Source organism: Scyliorhinus torazame, chromosome 6 (genome assembly GCF_047496885.1).
Source record: "Scyliorhinus torazame isolate Kashiwa2021f chromosome 6, sScyTor2.1, whole genome shotgun sequence".
Taxonomy (NCBI): Eukaryota; Metazoa; Chordata; class Chondrichthyes; order Carcharhiniformes; family Scyliorhinidae; genus Scyliorhinus; species Scyliorhinus torazame.
Window position 1 is genome coordinate 299,951,765 of NC_092712.1, and position 15,827 is coordinate 299,967,591.

Below are 15,827 nucleotides of genomic sequence, written 5' to 3' on the forward strand. Positions count from 1 at the left end.
CGTAGCCTACTTGGACTTCAGCAAGGCTTTTGATAAGGTCCCACATGGGAGACTGATAGCGAAGATCCCCATGGAATCCAAAGAAATTTTGCAAATTGGATCCAGAATTGGCTGAGGGCAGGAAGCAGAGGGGTGTTTTTCTCACTGGAAGCATGTGTTCAGTGGGGTCCCGTAGGAATCAGTGTTGGAATGTTTGCTGTTTGTCGTTTATATAAATGATTTAGACATGAATATAGAAGGGTTGATCACTAAGTTTGCGAATGATAAAAAATTGGTGGGGTGGTAAATAGTGAGTAGGATAGCCTTAGATTACAGAAGGATATCGACGGGCTGGTCAGATGGGCTGATCAGTGGCAAATGGAATTCAATCTGGCCAAGTGTGAGGTGATGCACTTGGGCAGGACAAACATTTTTAAAAATTTTATTTTAGATTACCCAATTCATTTTTTCCAATTAATGGGCAATTTAGTGTGGCCAATCCACCTAACTTGCACATTTTTGGGTTGTGGGGCAAAACCCACGCAAACACGGGGAGAATGTGCAAACTCTACACGGACAGTGACCCAGAGCCGGAATCGAACCTGGGACCTCAGCGCCGTGAGGCCGCAGTGCTAACCCACTGCGCCACCATGCTGCCCCTGGGCAGGACAAACATGGCAAGGGAATGCATAATAAACGTCAGGACCCTGGGAGCACCGAGGATCAGAGGGGCCTTTGTGTGCATGTACACTGGACCCTTAAGGTAGCAGCTAGATACAGTGGTTAAGAAGGCATGTGGTATACTTGCCTTTATTAGCCAAGGCATAGAGTTTATAAGCAGGGAAATTATGCTGGAATTGTATACACTTTGGTTTAGGCCACAGCTAGAGTATAGTCTGCAGTTCTGGAATCCACATTATAGTCGGGATGTGATAGCACTGGATAGGGTGCAGAGGCAGGATTTTCCAGGATGTTGCCTGGGCTGGAGAGTTTTGGCTATGGAGAGATTGGATAGTCTGGGATTATTTTCCTTGGAACAGAGGAGACTGAGGGGTGGCATGATTGATATGAGCATGGATAGAGTAGATAGAAAGAAACTTTTCCCCTTGGTGGAGGGTTCAATGACCAGGGGCATAGATTTAAGGTAAGGGGCAGGTGGTTTGGGGGGGATGTGAGGAAAACGTCTTTCACCCAGAGGGTGGTGGAAGTCTGGATGTCACTGCCTGAAAGGGTGGTGGGGGCAGAGACCCTCATAACTTTTAAAATGTATTTAGATGTGCACTTGCCATGCCAAGGCATGCAAGGCTAAGGGCCGGAAAATGGGGCTAGAATACTTAGGTGCCGGTTTTCAACCGACGCAGACGTGATGGGCTGAAGGGACTTTTCTGTGTTGTAGGCCTCTATGACGCTATGGTTTCTGCAATTCTTTGTGGAACCTAAAAATTCTTGTAGTGTGGACCTAATGAGGTCCATACAGTCAACATCCAGAATGTTTCATTTTTTATTAACTGCCACTGGCTGGGTGGCAAACTTGCTCAGAACCTAATATTATTGCTACATTGTACTTTTTTTTAAAAAACATGCAAAATGTACACAGTGCTTTCATGATGATGTTTGTTATACTACTGATATTGATTTGGTTTTATGAAGTCAACAGAACAGAAGGTATATGCTCAATCTGTCATTCCACTATCTGTTAACCTAAGCTCTCAGTTGTGAGCAGTTAGATGGAAATTCGCAGCACTCTCAATGCCAAGCCCATGCACTCATTTCTCAGCAGCTGAGCTGAGCATCCCAGGTGGAAATCCGGGAACAGACTACCCACCCACACTCTCAGCTACAGCTATTGAGAGGTCTGGAAATTTCAGAGGGGTCGGTGAGAAAATAGAGGGAACTACGCTCTCACAGTGAGATATTAGTGCTTGATTGGATAATTTGAAACTGGACAGTTGTGGTTCTGTGGTCTGAAACTTTCAATACAACAATTATCAAGCCGCAGCCACAATAGATTTGGAAAGTTCCCTTAATTGTGCAGTGCTGTACACATCAGAATTACAATGTGCAGCAGAGAATGGGAATGTTATGCTCACGCATGAATAAACACCTTTGGTTCCAGAGGTTAATCAAATGTAAATTCTCAAATGTTCACGTTTCAAATTAAAGCTTGCATGTATAATTTCCCCAATCAGACAGCAACATTACTATATAGGTGGAGAAGTATTGCTGCAATTGTATAGGGGGTTGGTGAGATCACATCTGAAGTATGGTGTCCAGTTTTAGTCTCCTTATTTGAGGAAGGATGGTGTGGCATTGGAAGCAGTTCAGAGGAGGTTCACCAGATTGATTCTGGGGATGAGGGGGTTGACGTATGACGAGAGATTATACAGTTTGGGCTTATACTCGCTGGGGTTTAGTAGGATGAGAGGGGCTCTGATCGAGGTATATAAAATACTAAAAGGGATTGATAAAGTAAATGTAGGCCAAATGTTCCCCCTTGTGGGGCAATCTAGAACAAGAGGTCAGAGATATAGGTTGAGAGGCGGTAGATTTAAAACAGAGATGAGGAGGCACTACTTCTCGGAGACGGTGGTGAATTTGTGGAACTCGCTGCCCCATAGTGCGATGGAGTCCGAATCATTAAATGGTTTCAAGAGGGAGATATAGATATATTTCTGATTAAAATGGGTTAAGGAGATATGGGGAATAGGTAGGGAGGTGGCTTTGAGATGAGGAAGATACTAGCTATGATCTGATTGAATGGTGGAGCAGGCTCGAAGGGCTGAATTGCCTCTTCTGCTCCTAATTCCTATGTTCCTATATTTAAAAATCTTGCTTACCTCATAGTATGAATAATGTGGGTTAACCACTGTCCTGAAAGTTCCATTTTTGTTTCCCATCCTCCATATTGCTTGAGCTCTACCTCAACTAGGCTGGATGGAAGAAGAGCTCCTCTGATGAGTTTCACCAGTGAATTTATCACCTCTTGAATCATTTTCTGCATAAACAAAATTCAAAGTATTGCTTCTGCTAGTACATCGGCACTTTTCTCTCCCACTTAAAAAATTAATTGCATTGATCACTTTTTCAGAAAATGATAAAAACTTATGGAAGCAAACATATTTTATGTACCTTGAAGTCGTTTTGTCGGGATCTGGCATTTTTCTTAAACTTCTCAACTGGACCTGATTTTTCACCTGTCTTTGATTACAAGATAAAGATTAAAATTAAAATGCTGTCCATATGGAAGTTATGCAAATATGAAAGTACCATCACAAGAAAAGAAACCTCCTCAGAGAAACAGAAACTATTTTCATATTATTTCATACTTATTTTAAAAGGTAAAGTAGAAGTACAATTAAAACAAAATATGAAAGAGATCCAGCGTAATGTTATAAATCCATCATTGGCATTCATTCATCTCAGGAGATGATGGACTGCTCCCAGAGTGATGTCACTCCTGTATTAAGGACCGTCTGTTCTAGCTCTAGAGCCATTTTATGAGGGGCAGCCCCTTTTGCCGCTGGCACAGATGAATCGCATTTGATAGAGGTCAACATTTTTCCTGCAGGCTCTCTTTTTCATTGTCTGGTCATTTCTTTTCTCCTCTGCCTTTTCTACATCCTTCCTGACTGCTCGTCTCCAGGTCAGCAGCAAGGACTTCAAATTATGGGCAACTTGTTGGTCTTGTGCCAATGGCAAGCTCGCCATTGGGCATGTCTTTGGGGATGCAGCTGTCATCCATTCGGCTCAGGACCCATTCAATGGAGTCGCCGCTGACTCGAGAGGGAAAACGTGATGTACTTCCATATTCGGTACTGTTTTTCCAGGAGGTGCCCAATATTCACCTGAGGCAGCAAGGTGGAAGCGTTTCAGCTGCTTTTCTTGGCTTGCATAAATTGTCCATACCTTGCTCGTGCATAGGGAGATGCTGATTTTTTTAACTGGCTGGACAGTATTTATTGCTCAGCTCTAACTGCCCTCCATGTCGGAGGCATTTGAAGTAAACCATATTGGTGTGGGTCCGGAGTCATATACAGACCAGGCCAAGGAAGGATGGCAGGCTTCCTTCCTTAAAGGACAATAATGAGGCAGTTGAGCTGTTACGACAATCAACAATGGTTTCTTGGTCATCACTAGGCTTTAATTCCAGATTTTTATTGAATTATGTATTTTCTTTTCATGTACTAAATTATCTGTTTGAGCTGCACGCAAAAAAATACTTTTCACTGTACCTCGGTACACGTGACAATAAACAAATTCATCCAATTCAAATTTTACCATGGTCACCCCGGATCTTGCCCTGGGTCTCTGGACAACTAGTGCAGTGACAATACCATTAGGCCACCGCCTCCCAGCAATTATGCAAAAGATTTGTGCAAAAACAAAGGGAAACGCAATGACTGCAAGGATTACTTAACCTTTGTTAAGTATTGTGGAAAAGGTATTGGCTCTGATGAGACTTCAGAACTGGCATCACACCTCGAGTCTCAATGCAGCTTCAGAGCTGGCAGATTGTCAGATGCCATGATTATCTGATTTCGGCAGTGACAGAATTTCCGCCAACAGAGCAGATCATTCAACTTTGCTTTCATAAGGCCTTCAACTTAGTCAGCAGAGATGGATTATTAAAACTGCTGTGGGATACAGGCTGCCTGCCTGGACTCTTGGAAGCTATTGAGGGCAGCACAGTAGCACAAGTGGATAGCACTATGGATACACAGCGCCAGGGTCCCAGGTTCGATTCCCCGCTGGGTCACTGTCTGTGTGGAGCCTGCACGTTCTCCCCGTGTCTGCGTGGGTTTTCTCCGGGTGCTCCGGTTTCCTCTCACAGTTCAAAGACATGCAGGTTAGGTGGATTGGCCATGATGAATTGCCCTTCGTGACCAAAAAGATTAGGAGGGGTTATTGGGTTACAGGGATAGGGTGGATGTGAGAGCTTAAGTGGGTCGGTGCAGACTCGATGGGCCGAATGGCCTCCTTCTGCACTGTATGTTCTATGTTCTAATTTCTTCTTTCCTCGAGAACATGCACAATTTTGTCAGTTACAATGGAGCATTATTGAAGGATTTCAAGATCAGTGGTGGGGTGAAGCAGGGCTGCGTCCTGGCACCAGCTCTCTTTGGCATCCTTTTCTGATGTTGCTATAAACCCATAAACATTCTACATTCACTGAACACACACTGACACCTACTGGTCATTGCTTAGCTTTTTCAGCAATTTCATCCACTTCTTTCTCAGCTAGATATTAACAAAAGAGGCAACAAAAAGCAAACACAATAGTTGGACAGAAGCAAAAATAAAAATCAGCGGGAAAAACATTTTAAAACGAAGGAGTACTTTTTTTGAAGTAAAAATCTTACAGAACAGTTTGACAGGTCTAACAGTTTGGTCTATCTAGTAACAAAATTATACTTTAGACAACATAAATCATTTAGTTCTCTGTTATTCAGATGAGTTAAAAAATATAATCAAACAATTCCTCAAGGTAGCTATACAAATCAACTTTAGATTACTTTAATCAAAGATTCCATTTGGAAACATTTACTTTAATATATTGTAAATGGCTGTACTGTGATCACAGGATTCTGTAACACTCAGGGAAAGCAATTGAGTATCTGAGAAACAAAGAAATCTATCTCATATCAAGTTGAAAAATATCTGAACCAGGTTCCAGCGATATCTGCATATCAGAGAATCCCTACAATGCAGGAGGAGGCCTTTCGGCCCATTGGATCTGCACCGACCCTCTGAAAGAGCGCTCTACCTAGTTCCAATCCCTCTGCAATCCCATAATCCCATCTAACCGCTGCACACTAAGGGAAAATTTAGTATGGTCAATCAACCTACCCTGCAAATCTTTGGACTTGTAGGAGCACCCTGAGGAAACCCACGCAGACACGGGGAGAAAGTGCAAACTCCACACAGTCACCCAAGGCCGGATTTGAAACCGGGTCCCTGGAGCTGTGAGGCTGTTTGCACTGTTGGAATGCACATTTCTTCAACATTGGGGCACAGCTAATTCCTAAGAGACCAAGATTCTAAGTGCACACAGGGTTTAACCAACTACAATTGCACAGCTCTCCAGAACAGGACACGCTGTGTTGAATGCCCAGCTAGGAACACCCTGCCTGTTGAGCCTTAGTTTGCAGGGTATTCTGGAGCTCAGTGGTAAGAATCTCAGATCTCAGGGCCAGGATCCATTCTTAATCCAGCCAAGTTCATCAGTGGTTTACAGTACCCCACCCCACAGTACTGCTAATCAATCTGGTTCAGATCTTGGATCGAGTCCGCACAGAGTGGTGACTTGGCTTCTAATTTCCGATGCTGTGTACTTGGGTAAAACCTGGGCACCCAAACAAACACCCTTACCGTCCCTCCATTTGAGCTAGTGATTACTTGCTCATGAAAAAGAAAGACACACATCAACAGAAAATCAAATGGCAATGCCTCATATTCCTGCCTTGTGGGATTAAATGGCACACACACATCTTTAGCTGCCAGCTTAATTACACAAAATTAAAAATTGATTTTTTTTATCTTTTGCAGGAGTTTTTTGATCATAGTTTCCTGTGAACTGTGGCAGCCAGCAAATCCTGGAAGGCAAAGCCAAGGGAAATATGTGAAAGTCAAAAAAATATTTTATTATTTCTAGACCTGGAAGTTGTACAGTGAAATGATGGTCCCTCCAGACAAGTTCAAGTTTTGAATTCCCAGCAAAATGTGCAGATGAAAACTTTTATTTAACTTCACTTTTGTGTGCCGTTTAATGCATAATTTTGAAATTAGGTAGCTTGAAAGAACAAATTAGTTGATTCAATAACAACCAAATATATGATTGGGTAAGAGGAAGGCAGCCTATAGCAAACTGAGGAGAAAAAGGCAGAGGCCGGAATTTTCTAGCCATTTATGCTGGCAGAATTTTCCACGGGTTTCCCAATCCCACTGCCGGCCAATGGTGGGCCATCTCTGCTTTCAGGGTGGGTGCCTGGAAAATCCTGCCTGGAGTCAAGACAATAGTTAATACAAGAAGTTTGAATTTTCCATTGTAAATTATTTATTTTTAAAAAAAACGATGGCATTGGCATATGTGTTGTTTGTTCTGTTCCTTGTTCACCTGAAAAAGAATTATTGAACTTTGTGCAAGCAGTTGTAAAAAAAACATGAAGTTTCCATTTTCCTTCAACATTTGCCTTCCAAGATTTTCTGGCTGCCATCTTCCTCTTGAGTTTTATTGCACACGAATGCTGTGCTCTGTGCAGTTCAGCTCTCTTGTCTCTGTTTTTTCAGGTGATGTCCACAAAATCCGAAAATGATACTTTATGGCACTGAAATTCTTCATGTTAAACTGCAGCTGCTTCTTTATCATTAATGTTTTCAGCTGGCCAGAGAAATTAAAGCTCAGACCAAAGGAGAAAAAAAGTCATACAAAAGCTAAACCTTTATGTCTAGTATGTTTGGCCTACCTAGTAGCGTGCTCCGGCAACTCAGTAGGTTAGTAGTACAACATACCGTCTCTTACTGCAGGAATCAAACTGTATGTGTTGTAGAACTGCAGGATACTAGTTATAAATTCAGTACAAACACAGTAATTTAATAAAATGGTAACGATACCATAAATGTTATTAGATGGCTTTAGCACAGAACTCAACAGTTTGGAATCTAGATCTGCAGTTATATTTTTAAATCTCATTTTGAATCTATTGGATCAAAAAGTTCATTTTCCTTATATATGAAACATACAGTCTAAGATATGATCACGAATGAAGCTCTTCCGGTTGATGAAAAGGTTACAGGTGGAACAGGTAAAGAGGCAGGGAAATGAGGGAAGGAGGAAATAGCTAAAGTGAATGCCTGTGATCAGATGGAAAACTGGAGAGATTAAATCACAAAAAGAATTATAGTGGAAGGCAAAAGGAGATGATAATGGGATAATTGAAGAGACAAAAGATGGATTAAGAGCTGGATCAAGAGCTGCATTTATGAAATAGCAGAGTAATTACCAACAGCTGCTGTCAGAATAAAATGGGGGCAGTGGTTAAGATTAGAGAATGTTGAACTCAATACAGTCCAAATGAGCAGAGTTCAATGTAAAAATGAGGTGCTGTTCCTCAGGCTAATGTCCAGCTTCATAGGAACAGTGTTTGAGACTGAGGCCAGAGAAAGAATGAGGCAGAGAACTGAAATGACAATCAGAAACATGGGATCACATTTACAGATTGAACAAAAATGCTCTGCAAAGTGGTCATCCTGACGCAGAGGCGATTGCATTGTGGGCTGTGAACACAGTATCTTGACAGATGATGCCTGACCTACTTAGTTTTAAAATCGTTGATTAATACCTTGCGCTGGATTTTACCAGCCCTCCTGAGGCAGGCTGGGAGGGGGGAGGACTTGTAAAATGACTGCAAAAAGGACATCTGACTTCCCGCCACCATTAGGATCGGGGAAGGCCAATTAGTTAAATTAACCAGCCAATCAATGGCCTTTTTAGCATGCCGGGAGTTTACCAGCACCAGCAAACCCCCTACCTAGTCTCCTCCCACTGCGCACGGAAGGCCATCAGATCCATGTGAGTGGCATTCCGAGGTGGGAAGCCTTCCTTTCTGGCCGCTCAACGGGTCATGGAGGGGACATCAGCAGCATTGGCAAAACCATGGCTCCAACTTCATGCTGGAGGGCTCACGTTCTCTGTCTGCCATTCTGGCTCTGTGCACTGAAAAAATAATCACCACCTTGGCTTTGATGGTACCTAAACATGTAGCTGCCCTCTCCTCCCTGCAGCCTCCATAGCAGCTTTCACTCTCTGTTGAATCTGTTGAGTTGCCGATCCTGATTGGGGACACCAGCTCTGAGAGGTGGGCTGTCATCTTAATTGCCGGCTGTGTCCTTTTAATTGGCCGCAGTTCATAAAATTGACCCCATGCCACCCGCCCGCGGAAATTCATTTCCTGGGGTAAAATTCAGCCCCTTGTCTCCTGCCAAGCCCTGGAGCCTCCAATATCATTGTCTCCTATTTATACCACAGGTAGATTTCATGAAGGGGACAGGACAAAGGAATTGGGGGAAGCATGGTTGCCAGCCTCCTGTCTGTATTCTTATTGATTTTAAGTGCTCATCTTCCCTTGAGAATTTCCCCTCACCAGGGCAGAGTCAGTTTTGGGAAGGGGAAAGTGGTCGGACAAAAACACACACCCAACTTCACTGTAGCAAGAGGGAGGTCGGAAGGTTTCTCTTCAGGCAGGCAGAAAAACAGCAGCATTATTTTCCCCAACTGTTACAAAACCATCACCTCAAAATTCCACAATGACTCCATCCAAAAGCAAAATCAAATCTACAAGAACTATTTCAATGCACTGGGCTTATATAGTTGTAAACAGATAATCCAACTTTACCTTCTGTCACTTCAGCCCTTGTTTGTGACTGTACATAAAATCAGCTCTGATTTGCCAATAAAGATGTTCACTTAACCCAAGGCATGCGGGAAGGCTGGCTTATTTTCTGCGACCAAACCTTGGAATACTGCTGCCAATTTTAATGCCTGAATGCCTCTGCCTGAGATTAGCACAAATTGGCAATCAAATCAGAACCTGCTGGTCTGTATGGTTCTGCTACACATGGCCTTTACTAATTAAATCACTAAGGGAACGTATAATCCATAATGTTTCTATAGCCCAGCGGCTTTTGAGTCCCAATTTCAAAACCGCTATCTAGGCAAAGTTGAAGAGTAACTAACTGGACACTTTTTAAAAAAACAACAACATTTCAGGGTATCTGCAAGGGCTATTTTAATCATGACATGTACTTTCTCAAGCTTCTAAATTAATCCAGGTTAAACAGATCTACATTTACCTCACTGAAAAGGCTGCCATTCACATAGGATATCCAAAGCTTCCAGAAATTGGGCAGTTGGCTTATAACAATTTCTGTCAGTTTGTCAACAAAGGTTACAGGCTGCGGAGCTTTAAAACGCCAAGCTGCAAGAAAAGAAATTACATTAAAAAAATTATTTGCACACATGTAGAATAACAATCACCTACACTTGGTAATAAAACTAAAATCTAAAAACTCATTAAGTTATATCCAGAATCCACTTTTGGCATATAATGTTACTTATAACTTATGGCCTTCTAACATATTCATTAGAAATAATTGTCAATCTCAATTACCCTGCTCCGTCAGGAAGGCAGGTTAATCTAGCCCATGGTACCTGACGCATCAGCTTTGTTGCGAGTAAACAGGTGGATTCCAAAAATGGTACGAACATGTTCCTTTTAGATGGAAATGATGAAAACTAAAATGTAACTTTTTGCTAGATATCAGATATTACACCAAATTATAATCTGGAATAAACAAAGATATTTGCATAACTTAATACATTTTTAGTTCAATTACATTTCGAATGCACCAAAGGCTTTATCGTTGCTCTTCCAGGGATACTTCAAATAAAAGATGGGTTTACATCATGCAAACTGGCAAACTTAGCCCCCAAGTGAAGTTTGGCCGTGAATATCAATTGAAACTTATATTTGAACTCGAGCCTTTGAGCAAGGGAGCCTGACATTAAAGGTGGAACTACTGAACTCATCTTTATTTTTAAATTTACAGTACCCAGTTTTTTTTCCAATTAAGGGGCAATTTAGCATGGCCATTCCACCTAACCTGTACATCTTTAGGTTGTGGGGGTGAAACCTACGCAGACACGGGGAGAATGTGCAAACTCCACACAGACAGTGACCCGGGGGCGGGATCAAACCCGGGTCCTCAGTGCCAAATACTGAGCTCATCTCCGTTTGATGCAAACATATTTAAAACAACTCAGTTGTGCCTAGTGACAGTCTAAAATTATGTTCTGAATGACATTAGGATGAAATAACTTATGGAAGCATGTGTGTTTATCAGAAGCTGATTACTTTACAGCTCTGACTTTTAAAAGAGGAAATTTAATAATAATAAAAGTGTCTTGTTCAATAAATTACTAAGCATCGGACTAGAAATTTAATCACTGCAGGCAGTCAGAATTATTAATTGTAAATAGTATATTTATTACTGTTATAGTACAGCACAGATTAATAGTAATTAGAAAAGGGTAATGTCTTCAATATTGGAAAACAAAACTTTAGCTTTTCACTTCACCTAAAAGCTAAAACTTTAGCTTTTCACTTTGCATTACTTTTGGGGGTCAGATACTTTTCTTCACCACCATATCCCTATCCTTGCCCAATATTCTTGCCTTATTATCAACCCTGATTCTGTGTCAAACAAACCAGGCGTGGGACAGTTACTGGACACTTTGAATACTATCCTTTGCTGGGTGCCGGGAGATACATAGGTGTGATATGCCGGAGATCTCAAACTTATTTTGTTTCATCTCATGAGGCACCTGCATCCCCTCTTTGCTTCTGTACAGCAACCGGGCTGAAATCAGTAGAGCGGGTGTTGGTGGAGTGGTGTAAAAGCAAGGAGTAGCTGCAAGGAGTGGAGTTTTAACATGTTACTTCATTATCATGCAGCCTCTTTGTTCATTTTAATGTGGGTGAAAGTTTTGAAAAGAAAAATTCCTTGTGGTCAAATATTATATATGCAACAGAGGTTTTTCCCAATGTTCAGCAGATATTTTAAGGTCCCATCATTATGAAAATCAGGGATGAGAAACACCGCTACCAGACCATCATACTTATTTATGACCAAATGGAAATTACTAAAATGTACCCATCAGACTGAAACAAATTTCACTACAATTACTAAAATGTATATCTTTATCATGTCACAGTATTACACCAAATTATAGTTTAGAATAGACATCAAGTTATTTACAGAATTAAATTCATTTTCGGTTCAATTAATCTACCAAAATGCTTCACAGTTGCTCAAACAGCTCTTGTTTACTATGTGGCCCTGGAGGTGAAAGGAAGAGACAAGTAGCAGTGACAGAAAGAGGAGCAAGGCAGAACAGGGGAAAATAACTTTAACAATAAAACAACTTTTTTTGTTGCAAAAGTGGTCATGGCCAGTCATCACTCACTTATTTTTATTAAGGGGCAATTTAGCATGGCCAATCCACCTACCCTGCACATCTTTGGGTTGTGGGGGCTTGCGACATTATGGGAAATGTTCAGAATACAAAGGGTTAATGTCATATCATAATTAACCACTTGATGGAGCTAGATGCAGAACTATATAAAGCACGGACTCACAGACTTCTGTGAGAAGTCTGGGGAGGAGAGCATAGGAGTCGTGACAGAGATCAGAGTACAGTTATAGATGTACAGAGACTAGTGTTAGTTGAGTGTAGATTACTAGACTATTGTTTACTGTAGGAGTAAGTGGTCGAGCTTTAATAAGTAGTGTAAATGTTAGCTTTGTTAATGAACTTGGCTTCTGTGATCTTTGTGAACACTACAACATCCATCCTGATAACAAGAATCACAAAAAACGCCACAGGGGTGAGACACACGCAGACACGGGGAGAATGTTCAAATTCCACACAGTGACCCGGGGCCAGGATCAAATCTGGATCCTCAGTGCCTCAGGCAGCAATGCTAACCACTGCACCACCATGACACCAGCCAGTCATCACTCATTACATCTTGCTAGCACCCATTCTACGAATTTGTGATACTGAAAAAAACCTGTGAAATAAATACATGTAAAGATGCTTTCCCCAGCCTTCAATAAGAAAAAGAAAACAAATAATATCTATCATTCAATAGTTCCTGCTCAAGTTGTTGATCATTTAGACATAGTAGGGCTACTTATCTTGATTTGGCCCCAATAAACTTATAAGTTTGTACAAAATTATCCATGGGAAGCTAGTTTGCACAGCAAACCTGTTAAAAGGCAACCCTGAATAAGTGTTTATGAAATGTACATGTGTTTAGTAGTCCTTACAGTCATCCCGAGAAGATTGGAAACTGCTGGCCCTTTTCACTGATGCAGCTTGAGTCAAGCGACTAATTGGAGAAGGTCGTACATCACTGTCCAAATCCAGCATTGCGTTATGGAGAAGGGGCCCACCTATGCAAACAAACAGAATAGTCAATACGGTGCTGTCTCATGAAAGTTTCAAGTTTAATTTGAGCGATATGTACAGTAAAGATCTCACAACTATCAAGTTTCAAGGCTGCACAGAATTCACTTGCGTCAAAGTGGACTCCCACAGTCCAAAGATGTGCAGGTTAGGTGGACTGGCCATGCTAAATTGTCCCTTAGTGTCCAAAGGTGAGGTGGGGTTACGGGGATAGGGCAGGGTGGGTGGGGGAGTGGGCCTCGGTAGGGAGCTCTTGTGGAGGGTTGTGCAGACTCGATGGGCCAAATGGTCTCTTTCTGCACTGTAGGGATTCCATGATTCTATGAAATACAGCTGTCAGTCAGCAGTCACCCAAGTTATTCTAGCAGCAACTATTCAGAGAGGACAGGTTATCTTTTGAAAGTAGCTACCAAAGGAATACAAATGCTGCAATTCGAAAGAACAGAGAAATGTGGCAAATTAAATATAGAAAATAATTACATTTCTAAAGCAAACAATAAATATAGAATCTTGTATCCATAGATTGCAGCATGAACATAGGAAGAACTTAACTGGTGTCATTTAATAAACACATGGTTAGTTCAGAGGAAATGCGGTTCCCAAATTCTTATGACAAAAAAAACTTTAAGCCTTTTTTCCTAGTCTATAGAGGTCACTTTTAAATGAATTACAATTTTAAAAAAAGAGACATACAATCAAGATGACTTCCACACTAAAATACATGCTCTACATAAAAGATGTGAATCTTTTATTAAAAGGTGCTCTTTCATTTACTGCACAAAAAAATATTTAATTTAATATAGCAATGATAATCACATTTGCTGAAATCACAAATAACTTCTGAAAGTGCAGCTTTACTAATTAACACTGTACAACATAGGTGCTGGCACCAACCAACTGCCCCGGTCGGAAATTTATTGCAGCATTATTACTCTTCAGATCAGAGCAATGCAACTGTCATGTGAAAGTTTTCCTAAACAATTTGTAATTCAGTTAATTTGCAGTGAACTTTCAATGGAAGCCTGTATTGACAATCCATTGGCTGTTGAAAAGGATCCATACGTTACCATCACCCTTGAAAAATGGTGTCCTTCCTTCCCTGCACTCCATACAAGCCATTACCAACACTCAAACCGTTCTGCTTTTTCTCACAGTAGAATAGAGCACACAATGTGGCAAGAGGCAGATATCGGAGGTGGGATGGTGTGAAGGGGATATGGGACAGGTAGCCCTCCCATGACAGGCACCTTGTCGGTCACTAGCAATGCCTGTCCACCTGCTCCACTGGAGGCTGCAGAAGTCAGCAGTGACCTGCCATGAGAGTCTACGCTTACTGAGACACTGGTGCCGAGACATGTAATCCTCTGCCTGTAGATCCCATGGTGGTGGGAATGGGGTCTTTCCCTCCTTCCAGCTGGATCACAGTTTCTATCACCTCTGCCCTGTGGTTAGGCATGAACCCGAGGAGTAGACATCTGGTGCTGCTTCTGCTAGAGCAGTTGGTGATGGTGTTGGCTCTGCTTTGACACTCAGCAGAGGGGGAAGATAAAGCTGCTTCCATTCTGTGGTGAAGACTGGCAAGAGGGAAGGGCAGCCGCAGTGAGGGAAATGCTGGGCAAGTGAAATTCCTTTCCGAAAAGTTGGCAATCACCTGTCAAGAAGTGAAGGCTCTCTCAAACTGCAGTCTCCGAATTTCCAGAAGTGAAACTCTTCAGTATAATTGATCAACACCTTCCCTGCCTGTCAGTTTCAATGAGGAAGCACTCATCAGTGAACCTGGCAAACTGCCCACAGGTCAAGAAGCAGGTTCAACGGCATATCCAGGATATGGGGCTGCGGCAACTCAAAACTGGCTTCTTAACTATCTAAACAATTTCTAAATTGCTAATCTGCCAGACCCACAGCCTTTCCCTGCTCAACTTCAATGCCACCCCATGGAACGCCAGAGGGGGGCAGCAGGAGCACATTGGGTTTCTGTCCGAATGTCAATTTCTGGGATTTTCCAACCCCTCTTGGCCCCCGAGACCCCCTCTCAAACAGGCTGGTAAAAGTCTGTCCATGGCTTCTGATAATCTGCAAACAGCCTAGTTTAATGAGAATTCTCCCACCAGCCGATGGCAGAACAGAATAAAGTGTGCAACATCACAGATGTTCTTTCTGGTCGTAAGAACATACGATCGTAATAAACAGGAGCAGGCTTTTTAGCCCCTCGAGCCTGCTCTGTTATAAGATCACAGCTGATCTGAACTTGGCCATAACTCCACTTTCATTTCCCCCATTAAACTGGACTCCTTGTCGATCACAAATCTGTCCAGCTCAGCCATGAATATATTCAATGACACAGCCTCCAGTTACTTCTGAAGTAAAATCTTTCCAAGATCAATGGTCACCAAAGAAGAAATTCTTCTCATCTCCATCTTAAATGGGGGGGCTCCTATATTTGAAACCGTGTCCCCGAGTTGTAAATTTCCCCGTGACGGGGAAAAATTCTCTCAGAAACTATCCTATCAAGCCCTCCAAAACTTATATATTTCTACTCCAACTATACGGACTTTAAAAGGACAGGCCAGGATGGTAGCTAAGAAATGGGACAGATTTTGTTCTCAAAATAACGGTACGGCAAATGGCGCTCCCTTTTATATGCAAATAGTGCACCTAATTTGGATGAGGTAAATCCAATAATCTTTTGCACAAAGTAGCCATTTTGAAAAAAGATTGCATAGGTCTAATCTGAAATTGCAAACAAGCATAATTAAAGCAAAATGAAACATGTAAAACTTTTCTCAATACAGGCAACCTTAAATAAAATTAATTAAGGAAA

The 15,827-nt window shown here is 41.8% G+C and overlaps 1 protein-coding gene across 3 annotated transcripts in view; it reads right to left on the reverse strand.

Moving 5' to 3' along the window:
* exoc2 (exocyst complex component 2) overlaps positions 1-15,827 on the reverse strand; it is a 323,421-nt gene that overhangs the window by 125,346 nt on the left and 182,248 nt on the right. For all 3 annotated transcript variants that reach the window (XM_072509914.1, XM_072509916.1, XM_072509915.1), the window contains exons 12-15: positions 12,868-12,993; positions 9,829-9,953; positions 3,109-3,177; positions 2,817-2,974 (exon numbers count right to left, since the gene is read on the reverse strand). In XM_072509914.1, coding sequence (XP_072366015.1) covers positions 2,817-2,974; positions 3,109-3,177; positions 9,829-9,953; positions 12,868-12,993 — 478 coding nt within the window. The remainder of the gene's footprint in view (positions 1-2,816; positions 2,975-3,108; positions 3,178-9,828; positions 9,954-12,867; positions 12,994-15,827) is intronic.